This window comes from Lates calcarifer, linkage group LG13, assembly GCF_001640805.2.
Source record: "Lates calcarifer isolate ASB-BC8 linkage group LG13, TLL_Latcal_v3, whole genome shotgun sequence".
NCBI lineage: Eukaryota > Metazoa > Chordata > Actinopteri > Centropomidae > Lates > Lates calcarifer.
Window position 1 is genome coordinate 23,299,019 of NC_066845.1, and position 26,308 is coordinate 23,325,326.

General features: G+C 40.8%; 6 protein-coding genes across 9 annotated transcripts in view; 1 reads left to right on the forward strand and 5 right to left on the reverse strand.

The window, feature by feature from the left end:
* LOC108878260 (uncharacterized) lies at positions 1–9,712 on the reverse strand. Of its 2 annotated transcripts, none has more exons than XM_051075020.1 (9): positions 9,594–9,712; positions 5,137–5,896; positions 4,678–4,754; positions 4,375–4,455; positions 4,184–4,243; positions 3,844–3,948; positions 1,765–3,637; positions 1,226–1,390; positions 1–812 (listed from the first exon to the last, which is right to left on the reverse strand). In XM_051075020.1, exons 2-9 carry the CDS (start codon positions 5,834–5,836, stop codon positions 514–516), a joined length of 3,360 nt encoding a protein of 1,119 aa, XP_050930977.1. In that variant the 5' UTR covers positions 5,837–5,896; positions 9,594–9,712; the 3' UTR covers positions 1–513. The 2 variants fall into 2 exon arrangements, with proteins under 2 accessions (XP_050930977.1, XP_018524280.1); XM_018668764.2 differs by lacking the exon at positions 9,594–9,712 and adding an exon at positions 6,851–6,937.
* LOC108878025 (nuclear factor 7, brain-like) overlaps positions 7,706–26,308 on the reverse strand; it is a 21,134-nt gene continuing 2,531 nt past the window's right edge. The window contains exons 1-2 of one of the 3 annotated variants that reach the window (XM_018668321.2): positions 14,396–15,855; positions 7,706–8,063 (exon numbers count right to left, since the gene is read on the reverse strand). In XM_018668321.2, the coding sequence (XP_018523837.2) occupies positions 7,914–8,063; positions 14,396–15,673 (1,428 nt within the window). In that variant the 5' untranslated portion in view covers positions 15,674–15,855 and the 3' untranslated portion in view covers positions 7,706–7,913. Of the gene's footprint in view, positions 8,064–12,963; positions 15,856–26,308 lie in introns of those variants that run through there. The other 2 variants (XM_051075025.1, XM_051075024.1) reach the window with 2 other exon arrangements.
* Positions 8,318–12,785, forward strand: LOC108878536 (dynein regulatory complex subunit 4). Its single transcript, XM_018669355.2, has 11 exons — positions 8,318–9,047; positions 9,186–9,278; positions 9,611–9,808; positions 10,458–10,652; positions 10,757–10,811; positions 10,887–11,074; positions 11,576–11,731; positions 11,855–11,941; positions 12,016–12,225; positions 12,321–12,386; positions 12,460–12,785. The coding sequence occupies exons 1-11, from the start codon at positions 9,045–9,047 to the stop codon at positions 12,577–12,579; spliced, it is 1,371 nt and encodes a 456-aa protein (XP_018524871.1). The 5' UTR covers positions 8,318–9,044; the 3' UTR covers positions 12,580–12,785.
* Positions 12,964–24,089, reverse strand: LOC108878535 (nuclear factor 7, brain-like). Its single transcript, XM_018669354.2, has 2 exons — positions 22,514–24,089; positions 12,964–14,210 (listed from the first exon to the last, which is right to left on the reverse strand). The coding sequence occupies exon 1, from the start codon at positions 23,978–23,980 to the stop codon at positions 22,553–22,555; it is 1,428 nt and encodes a 475-aa protein (XP_018524870.1). The 5' UTR covers positions 23,981–24,089; the 3' UTR covers positions 12,964–14,210; positions 22,514–22,552.
* Positions 16,127–19,079, reverse strand: LOC108878534 (nuclear factor 7, brain). Its single transcript, XM_018669352.2, has one exon. The coding sequence runs from the start codon at positions 19,054–19,056 to the stop codon at positions 17,629–17,631; it is 1,428 nt and encodes a 475-aa protein (XP_018524868.1). The 5' UTR covers positions 19,057–19,079; the 3' UTR covers positions 16,127–17,628.
* LOC108878531 (nuclear factor 7, brain) lies at positions 19,935–21,720 on the reverse strand. The gene has a single exon (XM_018669346.2). It carries the CDS (start codon positions 21,534–21,536, stop codon positions 20,091–20,093), a length of 1,446 nt encoding a protein of 481 aa, XP_018524862.2. The 5' UTR covers positions 21,537–21,720; the 3' UTR covers positions 19,935–20,090.

The window sequence follows — 26,308 nt, forward strand, 5'->3', positions numbered from 1 at the left end:
TGAGTGAAAACCATCATTTTATGTGTGGAATACAGTTTACCCTTTGTTAACAAATATTCTTTGTACTTTATTACTGGTAAACTGTTATACAAAGTCAAACAAAGTGCTGTATACTAGTATACCAAATAACTTGGTTACAAAAGGCAAACTTACAGCTCCAAAAACTCAAAACATTATCCATCAGCTGAACATATAACACTTCTTTTGTCAGTGTTTATGAACTGTCTCTGTGCAAATGAACTTAATAAAATTAAAATGGAATAAAGATCACACAGAGAGACATCCTGTAATCACATAGAGTGATGACTGGGAGCAACTGTAAACCATAAACCAAAAAAATAAAATTGATTGAATTGAATGAATTTATTGTCAGCCACTGTAATGGATGGGAATGCTAACAATGCTGCATAAGAGATGGAGACTGCTCAGAAAATGAAAGGGAGGGAGAGAGTAAGAAAATAGAGGAGCGAAAAGTTGCTCAACAAAGGTTTTGCCATCAATAAACTATCACATCTACAACTGCTGAAAATGTCCGACACTCTGCTGTGTTTCCTCTTGTCCTGGTGTGTCATGGTTTGTGGATGAAGCCTGGGAAGTGCCACTTTGTCTTTTCAAGGCAGTGATCCTGTTTCTGACGTAGTCCTTTACACCTTTCCACGAACGGGTTCTCAGTGCTTTCGGCTCAGCCTCAAGACACTGAATGCAGTCGTTTTTCTGAGGCACTTTGTGTCCTTGAATGAAACGCATCATGTGTCTTTCAACAGCGCGAACCTCTGCTTCCTCCCATTTATGTTTGCCCTTGTACTGAGACCCTGTGGGGGGGGCAGAAAGGAATGAACTTCTGTCATCACTGAAACAACCCTGTCGTTACAGCCATATTCTGTATTGCTGTCCATTTTTGGACTAAGATTCAGACTACAAACAAAGACAAGACAAAGACTGCTAACCCAAAAATCATATCTATCTTCTATTGAAACAATACAGACAATTAAATCCAGGCAGTAGATAAAGACTTAAGTATAATTATAATCATGAAACATTAGTTGAGAAAGACTAATATCATAAGATAAGGCAATCAGGAGTATATCTTTGCTGTTTCCTTTTCCCCTGACTTGCCTTCTCCTCTAACAAATGTTTCTACAAGTGTTCATTACTGTGAAGAGGGAAATCTCTGGACAACTAAAAAGAAAAAGATAGAAAGATTGTTGATGATTGCCATTACTACCTCTGTTGCCGGAGTTGACAGATTTTGGAGGTGCAGTTATGTAGACGCCTGTTGTTACTCCATGTGTTTGTTGATGATAGAAATCTGTTGGTTCATAGCATGCACCCGAGTGCTCAGTGTGATCCCATGTTGCAGTTTGTTGTCCTATTTCAGGCTGTAATGTCGCTGTATTGAAGAAAAAAAACAGAAAGTCTTCTTTTACACATCTACCTATAAACAAGTTACTCAGTGGTCTCTTGTTTTCACCCACGTCTGTGTAACAGTAACATTTAGCCTCAATTTACTCTCAAATAACAAGGTCCCTCTGCAGGAATCCTATCCATAATGTTGTCAGACACTTAAAATAACAGTGAGCCTTTTAGTGAACATTCTTTGACATGAACAATTGGCCACTGGATTACACTGCAGCAGCTGTTTATGGTGGCTGGGTGTACTGTTCTTATTCAAAACTGTACCAAGTCCATAGGTTTTTTTACACCCAAAATTAAGAGTTAAGAACTTGAAGACTTGTGAATTGCATGAAAACTGAAAATTATTACCTTCAGTGTCCATTTCGACATCGTCCAGCTGCACGTCGCTACTCTGCCGCAGAGTTCGGACTTGATTATTGGGGCCTAAAATTCGGTCGGCCTCATCTTCATCCAGGTTCATCAGCTGCAGCATTGTTGCATAATGCATCCGGATCTTTCTCGATGTCAGTGCTTCAGGGTTTTTTGCTCCACATTCTCTGACAAATTGTTGGATGCACTCTGACCCTCTGTAGGCAGACAGCGCACTTGGTCGGCCAAAGAGAAAGGGGTTCTTACTGGGGACTCCGCACGTCTCGCGAATCTTTACGAGAAGCTCCAAAGCGGACACAAACGAGGGTTTTAGTATGACAGGGACCATTCTCCCACAGTTCCCTCGTATGTCAAGTCTAGGGAAGAACCCACACAAGGTTCTTTCCAAATCTGAGATGGATTCGTCCATGTAATCGAGCACGTTCGACTTTTGCAGTGACATGAAAGTTGTTAACTGAATCGCTGATACCTGTCCAGGTCTTCTTCTGTTGAAAATGATTGTCCGAGCAAGTATTACCTTGGCCAGAGCGGCATAGTTTTCTGTAGAGGGGTTTTCTTCGAGTTTTTTCGCAGCAAGAACATGAACATTCTCCAGGTAGAAATTAAGGCGCTTTACATCTTGAGCAAATGGCACCTTCTTTTCTGTGGTCAATTTTGTTTCTCTGAGAGTTGTTAATGCACCTGAAGAAATTAGCATATTCCATTTCTTCTGGTACACAGAGAGGAAGTTTCGCGCAGACTCTGCCCTGCTTGTATCACCAGCCTTCATTGCGTTATCCTCAACAATGTTACAGGCCTTCTGTAGATGGTAGCCAAGCTTGAGGGCAAGTGAAGGACAGTTGTATGTTTTGTTTTCTGGGTCGTAGCCTGCCAGGACTTTCACCGCAGACACCACATGTCTGAAGCTTGAGGGGTAGAAGAAGTCCTCCAGGTTCTTCAGAGGGGTTAATTTTTGAGCTTCGATCACAAGTCTTGCTATCTGACGAAGGTTTTGTCTTATATAATCGTGCTTCTTCACATCAGATCCGTGCTGATTATACATTTGCTCACCAAACTGCAAGATGACCTTGTCCTCCATGACAGTTTGTGTTACATCGTCGTATATCATCTCGCACAAAACGCTTCTAAAACCATCACTGACGCCAAGATCTCCTACAGTTTCAAGCGCGCACCGTGATGCAATTCGCTTTCTTCCAAACTGTGAATCATTTTCATTCCTCTCTTTCTCTGGGCACAGTCTCATGTGTCTGTACAAAGCTTTCTTCAGATAAAGACCTCGACAATACAGACAGTGAAGAAAGTCTTTGGCTTGTCCAGTTTGTTTTGGTCTTTTTCGGACAACAAGTTGTCCCTTCCCTGTCCTCAGAACATCTTTATTGTGTGCAAAGTTTCCTTGATTTATTAGTTTGTTCCATATCTTTTGTCTTTCTTTGGAATATACGGGATACTGAAATGCAACTGCAACCTCTGCTTTGTCACTGTGAACTGTCTCAAAATGCCGTGCCATTTTGGCTAGTGGCTTAGAGCAAAACAAACAGTAATTCCTCTTGTCGTAAACACGATGTGCTTTCGAATTTAAAGTTGGCAACACTACAGCTTCAGAGGACTTCTCATGATTAGTTGCACATGACGTTTTTGGATGGTCGACATCTTTGTCCTTACTCAGAGAACCTCCTGATTTAGTCTTTTTTTTCTCTTGGAGAGAAGGTTCATCTGTGGGGGTCGAGGAACTGCTAGATTCATCTGAAGAGCCCCCGTCAGTGTCGGATTGGACATCAGAGAGGTCACCGTCAGTGTTAGGTAAGTAGTCAGGATCATCATCCTCTGACTCAGATGAGGCATTTTCCTTTTTCTGAAACAATAAATAAATAAAAACAATTTTATGTGAAAATGCAGCAAAATAATCATATTTTATGCTACATCTGAATGCTAAGTTACCACCGCTAATTTGAGAAAAAGAGAATTAAAATAAAGATGTATGATTCATTTCAAGGTATCAAGTACAATTAACTGCTTAATAATAAAATCTACAACTGTTCTATTTGTTAAGCTAGCTACCTCTGATTCTTCTGCTGTATCCTCTGGCATATCACAGGTCTCACTGTGTCCATCATAAGATGCAGGTGATGAACAATCTGCTGACAGATGTGACTGTGTCTGTGACTGAAAAACAAAATAAACAACAAAGAAGATAAGAGAATAAGAAACTCTAAAACAACAGTCAACAGTCATGGGTTTGAAGCTTGACTATCATCTTGCGAGCCTAAAATGTACAAACAAAAAGAAAAGACATTTATGCAGACGTACTAATATAGTGTGGAGCTGAACTTGCTGTGCTTCACCTGGTCTTAGTTTGTTCACACTAAGATGAATCATCCATCAAAGAAAGATAACCTACCTGAATAGCTGTGTGAGGAGACTGTCCATCACTGCTGTCATCTGGAGGTATTGATTCCAGCTTAATAGGGGAACAAAGTGGAGTCAATAAAGAGAAACAGTCTGGAATGATCTATTAGTAATACTGAGTAGCAACTATCTAAAGAAAGACTGTTGACCTTTTTCACTTAAAAATTGCTATAACACACTTACAAGTTTATCCATCTCTTCCAGTTGTTTAAGTAGTTGTGCACGCTGATGTAAAAGCATTGAACGCCGTCTCTCGTTGCTGGCCTGAAAGTAGATAAAGTAGATAAATGTACTGGTAATTATCTCCCAGTTCTGTACCACATGACTGTAACTACTGGGCAACATTCATTCAACAAATGTTCAAAACTGCTGTGTTAAAAAAAACAAAAAAACGTCAGGTTTATTTATTTGTTTTAGTCTGTATAAAAAATTAACCATCAAGCAACAGAACTTTCCTCTGTATTAAGTTTCTGTAAATTTCCTCACCTGTGGAGTAATGTTCTCCTGTGATGGTTCATTGTTCGGATGAACAGCTGCATCAGGGACAGACTTGTTCACAGCTCCTGAGTTAAAGAAAGACAGACAATGTAGAGGAAGTTGCAGGCAACATCAAGTGTTGTACAGTATTACATATTCACATCTTACAAGCAACTAAACACCCGACCTGAAATTTAATCACAATTGAATTCTTCATGTTTAAATTTAAATACCAATAAATTTATTCTCCTCTCTGTTCAATTTCAGAAACATATTTTGCCGATATTCAAAATTTAAATCGAACTCATTCACCGTCAAGGATACACAGCAAATTAATTTAAGTACCAAACACTCTGTGGTTTAGATTAATCAAACCTAACACATCTAACCACACTGAGAAGGTGTTTCTTCCTCCAATACACGACAAACACGCCATTGTAACGTGTAGCTCTCACAACTACAGCTTACCGCTGCAGTGTGACGAAGGTATCCACTGTGGCTGCTCCTGAGAAGCAGATGGGCCGTAGCTGTGAGCGTATCCAGCAACACCAGCTGACTCCACATTCACTCCTTCCAAAGCAGCCTGGGATGTGTTAACATGCTGTCCACATGATGGCAGGCTCGCAGGCAGATTCTGAAGTCCACTTGGTAAACCCTGATTGGATAATGGAGGTTGAAATGTCGCTTTGCAAGGGTTGTGGGGTACGAGAAGTGGTAAATGTTGGGGCCTACAAGTCTGCAGTCCTTGGTTCGGCAGGGGAAGAGGTGGTGGAGGTATAGGTTTTTGTTGGTTTGTTGTTAGCAGCACCGATGAAGTCTGAGGCCTTTGCTGAGCAAAGGAAATAAGGGGAGCGACAGTCGGGATAGCAGAGTTGACAAATAACATGGTGGATGATGGATTGCTGCTAATGTGAGAGGTTTTGTACAGGGCGGAGTGGTGAGGGTTGTTTGTGGATGATAAGGTGCTGAGGCTGCTCATACAGCTCTGATTGGACGTCTGCAGGAGGTCGTAGGAGGGTCTCTGTTCAGAAGACGAGCCCAAGCTGAGATGCTGAGAGCTGGCCAGTGGGTTGAGGAGTTGTCCTTGAGTCGAAGCTGTGGACCAGCCATTCTGACCCCCCCACGTCTGACAGGGTATGTGGTTCTTATTTGCTGCTGTGTTGTCCATCGTTCTCCATAATCAGCAGAATTTGTGGCTTGGAATCTCTTATTTCCTTGGATACAGGTTCTAGGAGAGCAGAACAACATGCATCCATCTTCATCAAACTTTTCTAACATAAGAGGTGAGTGTGTGGTTTAGGAAAACAATAATGCATGAGAATGAGGTGATAGGATTCAGCTGGAAACAAGGAAAGCTGTATATAAAAAAACAGAGCATCAGAAACTGGAGAATATAATAATGATAAAATGAACAATACAAGTCACAGATTACAAACAGACTGAACTGAGGGATCACATCCAGCCCTCACTTATAAAGCATCTTTAAAATATGTATTCTACCAGAAAGATAAGATTGGGGTTAGGATTGTTTTCTCAACTGATTAATCTCAATATATATATATTTAGGATTATTGTCAATATTGATTAATCTACCAATTTCAATTAAAGGTTTTACAGTTCCAAAGATGTTCAGTCTCCATTGACAAAGTCAGAGAAGCTGGAACTAGAGAATGTTTATCATTAATTCACCATCAGTGTTTTAAAAAATAAGCTTAGCGATTAATGAGATTAATTTGAGTACTTTTATGACGACCAATTAATCAGTTAATAGTCTCAGCTCTAGATCTATTTAACATATGTACTTTAAAACGAAGAAACAGCCTCTACGAAAACTGTTTTGAAGACACTGAATAAAATGTGTTTTTAGTGTTTTTCTTTGAAACTAGCTGCATCATCCTACTTAATTATTTGCAACTAATCACAGTGCATTAGGAAATGTTTAACTACGATTAAACTGCTGTAATTATGTGCACATTGACAAAATGTAGTTTATGGTTAGTAGGAGTAGCTTGCTATACTGATTAGCTGTTGTTGTTAGCTGTTAGCCTGCTCAACTGTGAAATTCCGGAGTAATTCGTGGTGCTAACAACGACTACAGAACGACCAGGTTGAATAAAATAAACATGTGTGCAGAAAATATTACTAATTTCCATTTAAATGTGTCTGAACCGCAGTACTATACCTGTGAACATCGGACAACGGCCTTTGTTTACCTCACACGTTGCTAACATGATGCTTCCGCTTGGCTTTTCAAAATAAGAGCATCATTTCTACGAACACGGCAACACATGGAATAAGTGACTGAAAAACTTTTATTTAAGAGAAAAATCAACACAATCAGTGGTGAAGGAAAAAAAATCATTGTTTAAGACATATATATAGAAGGAGGGTGGTTGCACTGAGTAGAATGATTATTAAAAGATAATAATATAATGATCAGATATTTTAGTTGTAAATGCCACATATATGTACAGTCAATGTCTTAACAATATTCTGAATATAACATTTTATAACCTCTGTTTAAATATTTTACAATTTCAAAAGTTCATTTTTATTACATGTATCCAATGTATTTCTCTTTGTTTATTAGATCTTCCTGTGGTAATAATTCATCTAAGAGACTGATTTTACATTAGAAGCAAACAAGAACACAGTGCACTTTAAAACACTTTCTAATTATATGTTACTGGGTTATCTGTAAGAGAGGTGTCAACATTACAGTCTGAGTTTTTTGATGTGTTTCCACTCCTGTCTCATAACCAATAGTTTTTCAGATTCTCTTTAAGAAATCTCTGTTCGTTCATATCAGATGATTTTCAGCGGAAGTTTGTCTTGTTCTTGTGACACTCACAATAAGAAAAACATGTGTCTATACTGTATGGATATAGTCAGTAATGTTGACAACATGATGCATGTGTGAGCCTGTGTATCTATTTCTACAGCCTTCACACACTGTGTCAGCACTATACATTATACTGAAAACAGTACAAGTATAATCAGTGCTATGTGAATTATATTATGGTCAAACTGATGATGAGTTACTGTTTTAAAATTATCACTAGTTGTACCTGCATAAAGGTTTATCACCTAATCTCATGAAGTTATCAATGACCATCATTACCAGATAAAATGTCAAATATTCTGGGAAGGAAAATTTTCAGGCAAGAAGACTGTGATTGTAAAGCGTGACAATGAACTTAGAATAAAAAGTAAAAACCAAAACAATTAAGTAACATTGCTGAACATCACAGAGAAATCTCAGTTTGACTGATTTTGATATCAGTGGTTTTAGCATCACCAGCCTTTCCTATACCAAAATATGGGAAGAGTTTCTCAGTGAAAGTGTCTCTGTGAGTGTAGATGTGAGTCATGTCTTCAGCGTTGTAGAAGGACACCTCCCCCCTGTCATAGTCCAGCTGGACTCTGATCCTCTGGAGACTCTTCTTCATTGGGACAGTCTTACCAAGACAATTAGTGTATTTTCCATTTCCATACAGTAAACACCAGATTCCATTTTGTGGTGAAGCCTCTCGCTCTCCCTTCCTGTTAAAGGACTCTTTGGCCAAACCCACATTCCAGTCAGGATGGTCTCCCACCTCCACCTCCCAGCTGTGTTTCCCTGAGCTGAAGCCCTCAGAGCCCAGAACATTGGAAAAATTAGTGTATCTCTCTGGATTGTCAGGGAGCTGCCGATTTGTGTTTCCACGTCTCACACTGGTCAGATCATCAGACAGATAGAGACTGGTAGGTGCAGTGTTTGGGTCCAGAATGACAGGACTGAAGTGGACCTTGCCCCTCATCTTCTCCCAGACTCTGAAGGACAGGTTGCCCAGGTGTTTGGCCACATCTATCAGAGCTCCTGAGACCAGCTGTGGATCTGACAGTGAGCTCTGGGCTCTGGCTCTGGTCTGAGTGGCTTTATAACTGCTGAGGAACGCCACCTTGTGTTTCTGCAGCTCTTCTTCAACAGCACAGATACTGTCTGACAGAGAGGAGATCTGCTCCTGAATCCTGAATCTGTATTTAAGTCCAGTACTTGAGTAAATGTACTTAAATAATAATAAAGTCACTCATAGAGTTTTTACTTTTATTTATATCTTTTAAAATTTTATTCGTCTTATTTTTTCATTATTTATTGTTTTGTTTTTAATCAGGATTAAATTTCTTTTAATAAAGCTTCATTTAGAAAAAACGTCACGGTCGCGTGATGACGTTGCTATGACGGCGGTTGTTTAAATGTAATAATAATAAGAATAATACATCACATTTCTACAGCGCTTTTCTTTTTGACAGTAGAACAAAAGTAGGTAGCTAACGACTAACAACCAGCTTTAGATTGAGTCTCTGTGGAGGTTTGTGAACCTGAACCTTTAACGATGGTGAGTTTAAACGTGTTTCTTCATCACACTGACGCTGTGGAGCATGGTTAGCATGTGTTAGCTTAGCACGAGCCAGACAGTCGTTATCCGCGTCAGACGATTTAAAATATGTTTTAATAAACGTTGTTTTCTCTGCAGCCTCCGAAGACTAAAAGCAAGAAGAAGGCCGAGAAGTCGAAGTCACCTGCGGTGGTGGACGGTCTGTCCACGGAGGAGATGAGCAAGGACCAGGTCTGAATAAAGGAATAAAGTTGTGTTTCTGAGCACGAATAGAAACTTTAATCACATTATACACGTGTCAACACGACCCGAGTACGTGGAAGTAAGGTCCTTTAGTTTCAGACTTTAAGTTAAGTTAAAGTAACTTTAACTTAGAAACAGTGGTTCTGTTTAAATCCAGAACCAGGACCTGAGCCCTCCACCTGCATGAATGTGATGTTAGCTGTTAGCTGTTAGCTGCTGATGTTGAAGCCTGAATCTAATCAGTCTCCTCTTCACAAACAGCTGGAAAATATTCAAGCAGCAGCTCTGACCGTGACCTCTGACCTTTCTGTGCCCTGCAGCTGGAGGAGCACATCATCCGCCTCCGGGAGGAGCTGGACCGAGAGCAGGAGGAGAGGAGACACTTCCTGCTGGAGAGGGACAAGATCCAGACCACCTGGGAGGTCGCCAAGAGGAACCTGGAGGAGGTGAAGGACCAGCTGAGGAACAGACGGAGGGAGAGGGAGGAGGCCAAGGGGTGCCACCGAGTGGAGATCAGTGTGAGCTGCACAAACACATTTAAACACACCGACAGAGGGTTTATTCAGTCTGATTAAACCACATGTTCTCCTCAGGGATGCTTTTAAAATGTACTATACTGCAGTGTCTCATAAATGAGTTTCAAGTCGTTCAGTTTTTAAATGATTCAGAGAGAAGTAGAGAAACTACAGAGACCAAACCAAAGAGAAGATAAATAATGTACAGATGAATAAATACAGACAAAAGTTTAACTGGAAGTTTTATGTAATTAAACAGTTAGTTTTGCTATGAGTAAAACTGTAATCCATTCTTTTATTGAACAATGAAAAAATATGAATGTTGCATAAAATAACCTGCAACTTTACAAATTTTCACTTTATTCCCAACTTTGAAAATTCCCCACATTTCACAGCTCTAATCCTGCACAGCCTCGTAAGTCCTGAACATTATCAGATCTACAGGCTGTAAATATCTTAGATTTATCTGCTCTGTTTTTCTTCAACATCAAACAGGTTCTTTGAATTCTTTTATTCTGAAACTTCCTGTTGAGAAGTATGAGATTTAAACCTGAAGGTCACAAGATAAAAGAGATTTTCATGCTACAAAAAGTCTTCGTGATCACACCTCAGGCGACACAGACTCACCTCGTGTTTCCACCTTTACAAACAGAAGCTGAATCAAGTCCTGTCCGAGCAGCACAACACCGTCTCTGAGTTGAAGATGAACGATGTGGCCTCGGCCTCACTCGCCCAGAACCAGCACACAGAGTTGGAGCTCGGCCTCCAGAGGAACATTCACGGCCTGGAGGCGGACTGCAGGGAGAAGAGGCTCCAGAACCAAAACTGCATCAAGGAGCTAAAACTGGTGAGTCTGCTTCAGTCTTCACGTTCCAACTCTGTTTCAGAAAGAGAGAGAGAGTGAGAGAGCGAGAGAGAATCACAGACGCGTCGCCTTCTGATTCTCCACAGAAACACCAGGTGAAGCTGATGGAGCTGATGAACGACTGCATCAGGAGGATCAGAGGTGAGTGGACCTGAGTCACTGTCAATCAGGCTCGGTCCTGAACTCCTAACTTCACTTCTGTCGCCATCTGAACAGAAATGGAGGTCGAATATCACATGAAGACGCAGTTGACAATCAAGGAAGAGGACAAACGGAGGAAGATGGAGGTCGACGAGCTGGACAAGCGGATGAAGAGTCGTGTCACGGCTTTGGTGCAGGAGAACAGCAGAGCTCTGAAGGAAGTGGAGGACATTTACTGTACTGATCAGAACAGAATGCTGAAGGTGAGTCGTCCAGCTACCTGTGTCATGTGACTGTTTGGTCTAATCATGATCCAGTGATCACACCTGCAGCTGAAATTAGAGAGGAAGTCGAGTTCAGTCGGCTGCAGTCTGAGTTCTCACCACTAGATGTCACTAAATCCTATGCACTGCTGCTTTAACAAACCTCAGTCTGAGTGTGGATTTGAGACTTTGTTACATCCTGAGTGTCCACCTCTCTGAAATTCTCCAGTCTGGAGAGTGTGGAAGTAAACTTTATGTAAATGTTTGTTAATTCTGTCAAGAAAAAAATAATTAATTTCAATCTTTTTTTCCTTTTCATTTAAAAGTATTTTGTGCTAAACTACAGCATCGTCGGTTTGAGTGCAGCATTTAAAAAATGCACAAAAAACACAGGAATGGTGAAAACTGAACCTAAAGCATCAGTCAAACTCATTATGTAATGTGAAAAATTAACAAAGTACAGGTTGTTGTTTGATGTGCTGTGTTTTTTTCTTTGTGCAGGAGGAACTTTCAGAGGTGCAGAGGCAGTATGCTCGAGTGGACAGAGTGCTTTCAGCAGCTCAGCAGAAAAACAAACGTCTGCGTGAGTCTCTGCCGGAGGAAGAACAGAATCTGCTGAAGCTCCAGAAACAGCCGGAGGCCAAGAACAAGATGGCGGTGCGTTCACTGCACAGAACTCAGAGCGCATTATGATCTTTACTGTAGTCGTCTCAGACTCAGCAGAAATGAAAACTGAATGAAATCTATGAACCTAATCACCATCATCAAACTGTCTGTCAGGCTTTGAGAGCTCGTGTGACGGTCATGGAGAAGAAGCGGAGAGATCTGACGGTGAAGTACGAGCTGCTGCTGCAGGCGTGTGAAAAGGTGAGATCACTCCGTCAGGCGACCTCCTCCTCTCCCCTCAGCCCGGCGGGCGTTGACGTGAACGTTGTGATCAGGTTCAGCAGGAGCGAGACGAGCTGCAGAGGAAGCAGACGGAGGCCATCCTGGACCTGCAGCAGAGGAGCGACATGAAGGAGCTGCTGCTGGAGAGGAAGCTGACCACTCTGACTGAGACTCTGGAGAAGAAGGAGGCTCAGCTCTGTGCCGTGCTCTCTGCCTCTGCCGCCGACCAAACGGCAAGAAGCAGCACCACAAAGAAACTTGAGGTGAGACGACATGTCTGATGGATTTTATTCAGTCTCTGTCTTCAGTCTTTTAAATTATTTCAGAGTTGCAGTGTGTCAAAGTGTTTTTCTTGCAGGAGATCTTGGAGACTAAACAAGTCACCATCAGCACCTTAAAGGAGGAACTGGCTCGAGATTCTAAGGTGAGTTTCATTTAATCAAAGAATCTTTTTAATTTACATTTTAATTTACCACTGAATGACCCGTGATCTGCAGGAGTATGAGGACCTGCTGCAGACCTGCAGGGAGAGGCTGAAGGCTCTGGGCGTCCCTCAGCACGACTTCCCCTTCAGACCTGCAAAGCAGATCCTGAACACACCGCCCCCCAAACACTGAACTAACACTCAGCTCCTTCACCTGGAAACTTCTCCACCTGAAAACTGTAGATTTTCTATGTTTTGTACAAATTTATCCTGTTTTTAAATTGTTGCTGGTGACAACAGATGAACTCTAAATCACAACAATAAAAATATTTTTGACTGGAGACATTTTGATTTGTCTGAGTTCATTTACATCTTTTCTTAAGTTAAATTTGTTTCATTTCATTCACTTCATGCACTTCATTGTAATCGTAAGAATTATTCTCGTGACGCTAAAATCACATTTTTCAGACCCTAAACATGCTCAAAAACTTGGGCCCTAATGTGTAAAAACTGATGACATCTCATGTTTTGTTCATAACTGAAGAACATAAATGCTGCTGAAACAACACAAATGAAGAAGTTTGTGGTATTTTAGTTTAGTGAGGACTGAACATTTCAACAGGCTGACTGACTCTGTAGAAGGAAACATTTTCTGCTCATATATCTGCACTGCACTGTGTTCATTTGATCCAGCTGGACTAATTCATCAGCAAGAGAAAAAACTGAGAGCTCAGCTGTAGAGTTACCACTGGAGCCGACTGAACAAACTGGTGAAGAGTGGAGGACTGAGCTGGAGGTTTTATGCTGCAGCAGGTTGAGGTGTTAATCAGGTGATGAGCAGCAGGTGTGCAGGAGAATGGGCGGGAGCAGGAACCAGGAAGCCACGCCCTGCAGGACACACACAACTACTCTGACATAAGGAGAGTTAAAAAACAGAGGAAAACAAAAAGGGAAGGAAGGTTGGAACAGCCTAACCATAACAGACTGTGAACAAAATGTGAACTTTGTCTCCATCTTGTGACGCTCACAGAAAGAAACATGTGTCCATACGTCCACATACTGTATGGATATAGTCAGTAATGTTGACATGATGCTCGTGTGAACACGTTGTCCCTGAAAACTGCATTAAATAGAAACAAGCTCATGAAGTAAATCTCCTTTTCTGTGTGAAATAAATTCAGAATAAAAACTGCTGCTGATTTAATGACACATCATGTCAAGTAGCTTCCACTGGATGTTACATTTTATTCACTTAAAGCTGATAATCATCAACTGGACATTGTCATTTATCAATCATGTTATTGATCACATATACAGAACAAACATGACAAAGTTTGCAGAAGCACTGTGATTAAACACTTCATTCAAATCAAACTCTCTTAAAACACCTGTTTCCAAAGAATAAAACAACAGATCCAAAACTCATCAAACTCATCAAACTCATCAAAAACTAAACCTGATGATGAACAAACTGTCACAAAACTGAAACAATCAAAGCATTCAGTACAGTGGATATATACTACTATACAATGTTGTTTGACTCAAAACAAGATGCTGAGAACCAGGATAATCAACAGCTTTGATTTGTAAACTTTGTCTCCTGATGATGTGAAACTGTTTCAGGATTTTGTCGTCACATTTTCTTGGATATTAATCTTTATTTTAAGAAGTGACACAAACCTACAAACTAAATCTATTCTTTAAAAGCTGAGAAAGCAGCATCAACAGAAAATCAACAGCAGGAGTTACCATCATGAATAAATCTGAATGAAAGAAAACAGAAATATAACTAAATGATTTTCATGTATTTGCAGTTTAATAAACCTCAAACCATCATGATAGAAAAACATCCCTGAACATCACAGAGAAATCTCAGTTTGACTGATTTTGATATCAGTGGTTTTAGCATCACCAGCCTTTCCAAGACTGAAATATGGGAAGAGTTTCTCAGTGAAAGTGTCTCTGTGAGTGTAGATGTGAGTCTTGTCTTCAGGGTTGTAGAAGGACACCTCCCCCCTGTCATAGTCCAGCTGGACTCTGATCCTCTGGAGACTCTTCTTCACTGTGAGAGTCTTACCAACACCATTAGTGTATTTTCCACTGCGATGTAATAAACACCAGACTCCATATTCTGGTGAAACAAATATTTTTCCCTTCCTGTCAACTGACTCTTTAGCCAAACCCACATTCCAGTCAGGATGGTCTCCCACCACCACCTCCCAGCTGTGTTTCCCTGAGCTGAAGCCCTCAGAGCCCAGAACATCTGCATAGAAAGTGCATCTCTCTGGATTGTCAGGGAGCTGCTTCTTTGTGTCTCCACGTCTCACACTGGTCAGATCATCAGACAGATGAAGCCATCGGTATGTAGTGTTTGGGTCCAGAATGACAGGACTGAAGTGGACCTTGTCCTTCATCTTCTCCCAGACTCTGAAGGACAGGTTGCCCAGGTGTTTGGCCACATCTATCAGAGCTCCTGAGACCAGCTGTGGATCTGACAGTGAGCTCTGGGCTCTGGCTCTGGTCTGAGTGGCTTTATAACTGCTGAGGAACGCCACCTTGTGTTTCTGCAGCTCTTCTTCAACAGCACAGATACTGTCTGACAGAGAGGAGATCTGCTCCTGAATCATCTTCATCTCTCTGCTCATAGTCTTCCACTTCTGCTCCTCTTCCTCCCTCAGAGCTGCCAGTCTGGACTCCTCTTCCTCTTTCAGGAACTGGTGGAGCTTGTTGAACTCTGCTCTGATCTGCTTCTCTGTGGACAACAGCTGCTTCTTGGAGTGTTGAATCACATCATTGTATGTTTCCTCCACTTGTTTGTATTTGTTCCTCTTGTCCTGTAGAGACTTTAAGTCAGATTTCAGCTGCTCCTTCAGGTCACTGACTGCTTGTTCTACAGGAACCACCTTGTGACCATGGTGAAGAGAAAACTCACAGACAGGACACACAGCTCTATCTTCATCTTTACAGAACATTTTAGGCTCTTCTTGATGTTTACTACACACCACCTCCACCTTCTGTTCTGTTTTTTCTGTCACAGGTGATTCAGCTTTCTGTCTCCCAGCAAAGGAATCAGCCAGTTCCTTCAGTGTAAAATTAACAAATGGATGATCCTTTGAAGATTTTCTTTTACAAATGGGACAGTTTTTGTTTTTAGCTTGTTTCCAGAATTGTTGCAGGCAGCTTGAACAGAAGCTGTGGCTGCAGCTCAGAGACACAGGATCTCTGAAAGTCTCTGAACAAACGTGGCAACTCAGGAAACTTTCAACAAGAGCAACTTTCTCAGCCATCTCCTTCTCTCTTGATTATATTTCAGCAGCAAGACTCACCAAGTCACTGTCTCTTCACTTGATTGTTTAAAATAATCCAAATGTGTGTTTTCCAGCAGCTAATCTCACACCCTGTAATGGCGTCTCAGCTCTGTTCAACAATGTCAGAATCTACTTTCTCTTTCTTTCATAACTGTCATTGGTTAAATTATAACCAGTAGGAAATGCTGTCATGTCAGTTTGTCACCAGCAGATGGTGCTGTCAGAAAGTCTTTCAGTATTTCAATGTTAAGTCAGATTAGTACAAATTTTTGTACAGTCATCTGCAGGTGAACTAAATAAAATGGAAAATATCTGATCATTCTGAGCTCTTCTCTTTTACTTAAGGATAACATTTACGACAGGTCATATAGAAACTGTACTTCAGTCCTTTGGTGAGGAGTGAAAATATTCAACAGGCTGACTGACACTAAACCCGTTTAACAACATTTTATTTCTCAGCGACCAAACCAGGAAACATATTCTGAACATATTTCATCCAGATAGATTAAATGTTACAGGCATGAACTTCAAATAAAACAGCTGTGTCGGGTTTTAATGGTGGTGAATCCCAGAAGATCAGCAGACTGCTGGATAACAAAAGGAATCCCACAGTTGCAGCAGATTCTAGCAGCAGAGGTGACTCTCAGTCTGACCCCCTCTTTCTCCTTAGTTAACAAAAATCCTGACAGGTTGTTCTTCTCTCTGTTTATTTAAATCATCATTTGCTTCTTTTATACCAGTAATTCTTCTAAGAGTCCAGACAACTTTCACATTAAAATCAAACACAGACACAATCGACCAGACTGTGAACAAAATGTGAACTTTGTCTCCATCTTGTGACGCTCACAGGAAGAAACATGTGTCCATACGTCCACATACTGTATGGATATAGTCAGTAATGTTGACAACATGATGCACGCGTGAACACGTTGTTCCTGAAAACGTTATTTACTTTAGATTATTTCTTTAAACTTCAACTGAATCTGAACGTCCTATAAAATAGTTTTGTGTGATTTATATGAGTTGGAATTTGTACTGAGTTTTGTCACGTGACTGTTTAGCAGATGTTTGTATAGAAAATAGGATAATGAACAGCTTTGATTTGTAAACTTTGTCTCCTGATGATGTGAAACTGTTTCAGGATTTTGTCGTCACATTTTCTTGGATATTAATTTTTATTTTAAGAAGTGACACAAACCTACAAACTAAATCTATTCTTTAAAAGCTGAGAAAGCAGCATCAACAGAAAATCAACAGCAGGAGTTACCATCATGAATAAATCTGAATGAAAGAAAACAGAAATATAACTAAATGATTTTCATGTATTTGCAGCGAGTTTCCATAAACCACTTTACATAATTCATTTCAGACAGTAGAGACAGAAAAAAATATTTCTTTGACCCTAAACAACAGATCAATTCTCTTGAAGAATAAAAGAACAAATGATAATCATTCAAAAATCATACAAATTAAAACAGATTCACACAAAGTATCCGATAGAGTTAGTACAGTGTATGTTACAATGTCGCTGAGTAAAAAGAAAATTCTGTTGATCAGTCTAATATGTTATTATTCAAAAATCAACTTTGATTTGTTTCAGTATAAAAGTTCATCACCTGATCTAATGATGTGAAAGAGTTTCAGTATTTAGAAGATGTTTTATTTCTCTGGGTTACCTGTTATTTACCTTGTTTCTTAGTGAACTCACAGTATATATATAGTAGTTTTAACAGTTTCTCAAAAGTAACTTTTCAGTTGAAAACAGTTGTTGAGTTGTTCATGTTTGCAGTTTGGTGCATGAACACAGTTTTGGATAATTCATTTCAGACCACAGAGACAGAAAGCTAAATATTTTAGTGACCCTCAACATCAAATCAGAACAAATGACAGGTAAGCAGGTGTAGAATGACATAAAAAACTAACATCCCTGAACATCACAGAGAAATCTCAGTTTGACTGATTTTGATATCAGTGGTTTTAGCATCACCAGCCTTTCCAATACCAAAATATGGGAAGAGTTTCTCAGTGAAAGTGTCTCTGTGAGTGTAGATGTGAGTCATGTCTTCAGCGTTGTAGAAGGACACCTCCCCCCTGTCATAGTCCAGCTGGACTCTGATCCTCTGGAGACTCTTCTTCACTGTGACAGTCTTACCAACACCATTAGTGTATTTTCCATCACTATGCGATAAACACCAGATTCCATATTCTGGTGAAATAAATATTTCTCCCTTCCTGTCGACTGACTCTTTGGCCAAACCCACATTCCAGACAGGATGGTCTCCCACCTCCACCTCCCAGCTGTGTTTCCCTGAGCTGAAGCCCTCAGAGCCCAGAAGATCTGCACCATCACTGTATCTCTCTGGATTGTCAGGGAGCTGCTTCTTTGTGTCTCCATATCTCACACTGGTCAGATCTTCAGACAGATGGAACCAGGGGTTTGCAGTGTTTGGGTCCAGAATGACAGGACTGAAGTGGACCTTGTCCTTCATCTTCTCCCAGACTCTGAAGGACAGGTTGCCCAGGTGTTTGGCCACATCTATCAGAGCTCCTGAGACCAGCTGTGGATCTGACAGTGAGCTCTGGGCTCTGGCTCTGGTCTGAGTGGCTTTATAACTGCTGAGGAACGCCACCTTGTGTTTCTGCAGCTCTTCTTCAACAGCACAGATACTGTCTGACAGAGAGGAGATCTGCTCCTGAATCATCTTCATCTCTCTGCTCATAGTCTTCCCCTTCTGCTCCTCTTCCTCCCTCAGAGCTGCCAGTCTGGACTCCTCTTCCTCTTTCAGGAACTGGTGGAGCTTGTTGAACTCTGCTCTGATCTGCTTCTCTGTGGACAACAGCTGCTTCTTGGAGTGTTGAATCACATAGTTGTATGTTTCCTCCACTTGTTTGTATTTGTTCCTCTTGTCCTGTAGAGACTTTAAGTCAGATTTCAGCTGCTCCTTCAGGTCACTGACTGCTTGTTCTACAGGAACCACCTTGTGACTCTCGTGAAGAGAAAACTCACAGACAGGACACACAGCTCTATCTTCATCCTTACAGAACATTTTAGGCTCTTCTTGATGTTTACTACACACCACCTCCATCTTCTGTTCTGTCTTTTCTGTCCCAGATGATTCAGCTTTCTGTCTCCCAGCAAAGGAATCAGCCAGTTTCTTCAGTGTAAAATTAATATCTGGAAATTCTTTTGAAGATCTTGTTTTACAAATGGGACAGTTTTTGTTTTTAACTTGTTTCCAGAATTGTTGCAGGCAGCTTGAACAGAAGCTGTGGCTGCAGCTCAGAGACACAGGATCTCTGAAAGTCTCTGAACAAACGTGGCAAGTCAGGAAACGTTCAACAAGAGCGACTTTTTCAGCCATTTTCTTTGTTTTTGTAAAAGAAAGACTCACCAACTTTGATTTCCCTTCAGGTTGTCTCTCAAATGACCAGTATTCAGTTCGAAATCTTTCACCATGTAATCACATCCTGACTCTGTTCAACAATTTCAGAATCTACTTTCAATGTCGTCCACATCTTTCATTGGTTAATCATTAACAACAACACACTCTGCTATCTGCTTCCTTTACCTTTTTCCACAGATCAGGGTGTGACCAAAAACCTGTGCAGCCTCTCCTTCAGAATCTAAACCACAAACAGCCCTCTGTTTCCCTCCTCATGATGATCTGACCAGTGTGTAGAAGATGAATGAGATGAATGTATGTGTTTGTGATTATCTTTGGTTATTATATTTTTACTTGATCTGCCACATCTATACATTTACATTCATTTTTTCATTCATTCTTCAAACATAAGTTATCAACTGATTAAACATGAGCTGACTGTGTATCTTATAAGGAAGGTTGGAACAGCCTAACCATAACAGACTGTGAACAAAATGTGAACTTTGTCTCCATCTTGTGTTGTTTACAGAAACTGTGGCCATATTCTGTGAATGTATTTAGTCAGTGATGTTGATGACGTTATGAACATGTGAATGTTTTCTCTCTGAAAGCTGCCTTTAGTTGAACAGTTCTAATAATCTTACTGTGTCAGCATCACACAGTCCTGCTCAGTGTCTGAACTGAACTAAATATTTAGTGAAAAATAAAATCTCTTTAACAATAAGTTTAGAAATCATTACTACAGATTTGTTCATACAATCATCTGCCCTCCTCTTCTTATATGAGTCTGTCTTAACACATATTACTGTAAATGTATGGTTCAACCTTCAAAATAAAATATTCATGAACAACAGTGATGCTTGTGTTTGTTTTTTAATAAATACAAAGTCAAACAGCGAAACAGTACATGTGTTATTTCATGTTTCTTTATACACAATCAGTTAATCAGTCAAATGATTTTATAAAAGGAAATATGATGCAACTGTTTCTAAACTGACAGTTTGAACAGTTTTTCAATCTGATCTAATCATGATAGAAAAAATCTCAGTTTGACTGATTTTGATATCAGTGGTTTTAGCATCACCAGCCTCTCCAATATAAAAATATGGGAAGAGTTTCTCAGTGAAAGTGTCTCTGTGAGTGTAGATGTGAGTCTTGTCTTCAGGGTTGTAGAAGGACACCTCCCCCCTGTCATAGTCCAGCTGGACTCTGATCCTCTGGAGACTCTTCTTCACTGTGAGAGTCTTACCAAGACCAACAGTGTATTTTCCACTGCGATGTGATAAACACCAGACTCCATATTCTGGTGAAGCGTTTCGCTCTCCCTTCCTGTCAACTGACTCTTTGACCACACCCACATTCCAGTCAGGATGGTCTCCCACCTCCACCTCCCAGCTGTGTTTCCCTGAGCTGAAGCCCTCAGAGCCCAGAACATTGGAAAAATTAGTGCATCTCTCTGGATTGTCAGGGAGCTGCCGATTTGTGTTTCCACGTCTCACACTGATCAGATCATCAGACAGATAGAGACTGGTAGGTGCAGTGTTTGGGTCCAGAATGACAGGACTGAAGTGGACCTTGCCCCTCATCCTTTCCCAGACTCTGAAGGACAGGTTGCCCAGGTGTTTGGCCACATCTATCAGAGCTCCTGAGACCAGCTGTGGATCTGACAGTGAGCTCTGGGCTCTGGCTCTGGTCTGAGTGGCTTTATAACTGCTGAGGAACGCCACCTTGTGTTTCTGCAGCTCTTCTTCAACAGCACAGATACTGTCTGACAGAGAGGAGATCTGCCCCTGAATCATCTTCATCTCTCTGCTCATAGTCTTCCCCTTCTGCTCCTCTTCCTCCCTCAGAGCTGCCAGTCTAGACTCCTCTTCCTCTTTCAGGAACTGGTGGAGCTTGTTGAACTCTGCTCTGATCTGCTTCTCTGTGGACAACAGCTGCTTCTTGGAGTGTTGAATCACATAGTTGTATGTTTCCTCAACCTCCTCATATTTGTTCCTCTTGTCCCGTAGAGACTTTAAGTCAGATTTCAGCTGCTCCTTCAGGTCACTGACTGCTTGTTCTACAGGAACCACCTTGTGACTCTCGTGAAGAGAAAACTCACAGACCGTGCAGAAAGCTTTTTGTTCATCTTTACAGAACAATTTAGGCTCTTCTTGATGTTTACTACACACCACCTCAACTGTCGTCTCTGGTTTTTCTCTCTCAGATAATCCAGTTTCCTGTCTCCCAGCAAAGGAATCAGCCAGTTCTTTAAGAGAAAAGTTTATGGGTGGGAATTCCTTTGAAGATCTTCTTTTACAAAAGGGACAGTTTTTGTTTTTAGCTTGTTTCCAGAATTGTTGCAGGCAGCTTGAACAGAAGCTGTGGCTGCAGCTCAGAGACACAGGATCTCTGAAAGTCTCTGAACAAACATGGCAACTAAGGTAACTTTGAAGAAGAGCAACTTTCTCAGCCATTTTCTCAGTCTCTTGATTATATATCAACAGCAGGACTCACCAACTTTCTGTTACTCCAATTGATCGTTTAAAATAATCCAAATGTGTGTTTTCCGGCAGCTAATCTCACAACCTGTAATGGCGTCTCAGCTCTGTTTAACAATGTCAGAATCTACTTTCTCTTTCTTTCATGACCGTCATTGGTTAAATTATTACAAGAAGGAAATGCTGTCATGTTGTTCTGTCACCAGCAGATGGTGCTGTCATCATGTCAATTACAAGTTTAATATTTTCCTCTTGATTCACAACAGTGTAATTTCCTGGTTTGTATAAACAGCTGTTTTCCAGACAAACGTTTTAAAGCTTCAGACTGCAGGTATCTCACCTTATGCTTGAGTGGATTCATTTAATACTAAGGCAATGAGGGAAAACATGTCAGACAGTTTGTCCCATAAAATCTAATTTTAGGATGAAAGTGTGAGCTACAATGAACTGAACTGATTAAACTCAAGTGATTCCTCCTTCTTCAACTTTTATCATGGCTGATATCTTCCTGCAAAAATGGGAAGAGGGGTATTTATGTCATGTCTTGGTCCAAGTTGCACCTTCCAGGTAATACAAGCCAATTAAATGTTTTATCTTTATTACTGCTTAGTAATCTGGTCAAGTGCTGCCAACAGCAAACTGGAAATTCTTCATTTAGAGCAAAATAGAGCAGCAAAACTTGTTGTTTAGTGACGGCAAAGATAGATCCAACAGATGCTGGTCTTACATGACTAAAGTTAAACACCAGTTGTTTACTTTGTTAAGAAATGTAATCATTTTGAAACAACAACAGTTTTGGATAATTTATTTCAGACCACAGAGACAGAGAGCTAAATATTTTAGTGACCCTCGACACCAAATCAGATCTGCTTTCAAGAACAAATGACAGGTAAGCAGGTGGAGAATGACAGGTTGGGTGTAAAGTCTGATGATGAGATTAGAGTTAAATAAACCTCAAACCATCATGATAGAAAAACTAACATCCCTGAACATCACAGAGAAATCTCAGTTTGACTGATTTTGATATCAGTGGTTTTAGCATCACCAGCCTTTCCAATACCAAAATATGGGAAGAGTTTCTCAGTGAAATTGTCTCTGTGAGTGTAGATGGGAGTCATGTCTTCAGCGTTGTAGAAGGACACCTCCCCCCTGTCATAGTCCAGCTGGACTCTGATCCTCCGGAGACTCTTCTTCACTCTGACAGCCTCACTGAGACTATTAGTGTATTTTCCACTGCGATGCAATAAACACCAGATTCCATATTTTGGTGAGGCAGGAAACTCTGTCTTCCTGTAAACTGACTCTTTAGCCAAACCCACATTCCAGTCAGGATGGTCTCCCACCACCACCTCCCAGCTGTGTTTCCCTGAGCTGAAGCCCTCAGAGCCCAGAACATTGGAAAAATTAGTGCATCTCTCTGGATTGTCAGGGAGCTGCTGTTTTGTGTCTCCACGTCTCACACTGATCAGATCATCAGACAAATGGAGTCTGGGGTCTGCAGTGTTTGGGTCCAGAATGACAGGACTGAAGTGGACCTTGTCCCTCATCTTCTCCCAGACTCTGAAGGACAGGTTGCCCAGGTGTTTGGCCACATCTATCAGAGCTCCTGAGACCAGCTGTGGATCTGACAGTGAGCTCTGGGCTCTGGCTCTGGTCTGAGTGGCTTTATAACTGCTGAGGAACGCCACCTTGTGTTTCTGCAGCTCTTCTTCAACAGCACAGATACTGTCTGACAGAGAGGAGATCTGCTCCTGAATCATCTTCATCTCTCTGCTCATAGTCTTCCCCTTCTGCTCCTCTTCCTCCCTCAGAGCTGCCAGTCTGGACTCCTCTTCTTCTTTCAGGAACTGGTGGAGCTTGTTGAACTCTGCTCTGATCTGCTTCTCTGTGGACAACAGCTGCTTCTTAGAGTGTTTGATTATTTCATTGTATGTTTTCTCCACTTGTTTGTATTTGTTCCTCTTGTCCTGTAGAGACTTTAAGTCAGATTTCAGCTGCTCCTTCAGGTCACTGACTGCTTGTTCTACAGGAACCACCTTGTGACTGCTGTGGTGAGAAAACTCACAGACAGGACACACAGCTCTATCTTCATCCTTACAGAACAATTTAGGCTCTTCTTGATGTTTACTACACACCACCATTACTTTCTCCTCCTCCTTTTCTCTCTCAGATGATCCAGCTTTCTGTCTCCCAGCAAAGGAATCAGCCAGTTCCTTCAGTGTAAAATTAACAAGTGGATGATCCTTTGAAGATTTTCTTTTACAAATGGGACAGTTTTTGTTTTTAGCTTGTTTCCAGAATTGTTGCAGGCAGCTTGAACAGAAGCTGTGGCTGCAGCTCAGAGACACAGGATCTCTGAAAGTCTCTGAACACAAATGGCAGCTCAGGTAACTTTCAACAAGAGCAACTTTCTCAGCCATTTTCTCTGTTTTCCTAAATGAAGCACTCACCAAATTTAATTCCCCTTCAACTTGTCTCTTTCAGTCCAAAAGTGAGAATTGTTCAGGCAGAGTTCTCCCACTTTGTAGTCACGTCCTCGTGTCGATTTCAGAATCTACTTTCAGTGTCATCCACAACTTTCATTGGTTAATCATTAATGGCAACACACTCTGCATTTATTACTTTTCCAAAGATCAGGGTGTGACCTAAAACCTGCACAGCCTCTTCAGAATCTGGAAAATTTTAAATCTATTGTGAATTCAAATACGAACACGACAGCCCTCTGTTTCTCTCCTAATAATGATCTGACCAGCGTGTAGTTTTACACACTGACAGGAAGGTGAAGAGAAAATAGTTTTCCTTCTGAAATGTTGTGGTTTATGTTTATTGCACCACAGTGGAAACAAATTTGTGAAGTGAAGATTAACAAGAACATTAATGAGGTGTGTGTATGTATTTGTGATTGTGTTAACTAAACAGAGTCATTGTTATCATCTGAACAAATACGAGCTGATCATGTGTCTTTCAGTCTCTCCTGCTTATTGCTGATCACAGCTCTCACTTGGACTTTGTGTTACAGCTTTTATTGGCTTTGTTTCTGCCCTTTTGATTCCACATCTCAACGATTTTCTCATTTACTTCTTTCAAGAGGCAAGCTCCGTGGTTCAACTCCCAAACCTGTTCACTGAAACAAACAGCACGTAGGCTTGAAAGAGTGTGGCGTTCCACCAAACTGGAAGAATCCCACTTAGCCTGGCAGGATAGTGTCAAAAAATATAAAAAGGCCCTCCGCCTATTACTCATAATTAAGGATAATAAGAACAACCCCTGGTTTCTTTTCAGCACTGTAGCCAGGCTGACAGAGAGTCACAGCTCTATAGATCCACGCATCCCTATAACCCTCAGCAGCAATGGTTTTATGAACTTTCTTTATGATAAAATCTCTACCATTAGAGATAAAATTAATCACATCCTGCCTTCAGCCAGCACTGATTTATGTCAAAACACAGGATCCATAGACTCAACTGCAAAACCTAACCTTGACTCTTATTCTCCCATCGACCTCCCCCAGCTCACATCAATTATTTCAGCATCTAAACCCTCAACTTGTCTCCTAGACCCCATCCCAACTAGGCTGCTTAATTTGCAGTTCTGTATTAGATATGTTAAATCTGTCCTTGGTAACAGGTTATGTGCCACAGTCATATAAAATAGCTGTAATGAAACCTCTTCTAAAAAAGCCCACTCTAGATCCAGATGTATTAGCCAATTATAGACCTATATCTAACCTCCCCTTTCTTTCCAAAATCCTAGAGAAAGCAGTTGCAAAACAGCTGTGCGACTTTCTACAGGATAATAGTTTATTTGAGGTTTTTCAGTCAGGATTTAGGCTGTATCACAGCACAGAGACAGCACTTGTAAAAGTTACGAACAACCTTCTGATTGCATCAGACAACAGACTTGTTTCTGTTCTTGTTTTGTTAGATCTCAGTGCTGCTTTTGATACGATTGACCATCACATCCTTTTACAGAGACTGGAGCACTTTATTGGCATTAAAGGCATCACACTAAACTGGTTTAAGTCCTATCTATCTGATAGGCTTCAGTTTGTACATGTTAACAACTACTCCTCCATGTACACAAAAGTTAGACATGGAGTTCCACAAGGGTCAGTGCTTGGACCAATCCTCTTCACTTTGTATATGCTTCCCTTGGGCAATATTATCAGAAAACACTCCATAAATTTCCATTATTATGCAGATAATACACAGCTTTATCTGTCAATGGAGCCTAACGAAACCAATCATCTAGCCAAACCCCAGGCTTGTCTTAGGGACATTAAAACTTGGATGACATGCAATTTTTTACAACTGAACTCAGATAAAACTGAAGTCATTATAATTGGTCCTGAACACATCAGAAATAAATTTTCTAATGATGTAGTTCCAGTTAGATTAGATGGCATTGCCTTGACTCCCAGCTCCACTGTAAAGAATCTGGGAGTCATCTTTGATCAGGATATGTCCTTTAACTCACATATAAAACAAACTTCTAGGACTGCCTTCTTTCACCTGCATAATATCACCAAAATTAGACATTTTCTGTCTCAAAAGGATGCAGAAAAACTATTCCATGCATTTGTTACTTCTAGGCTGGACTACTGTAATTCACTATTATCAGGCTGGGAGGCAGAGCCTTCAGTTATCAGGCTCCTCTACTGTGGAACCTTCTCCCAGTTTCGGTCTGGGAGGCAGACACCCTCTGTACCTTTAAGAGTCGGCTTAAAACTTTCCTCTTTGATAAAGCTT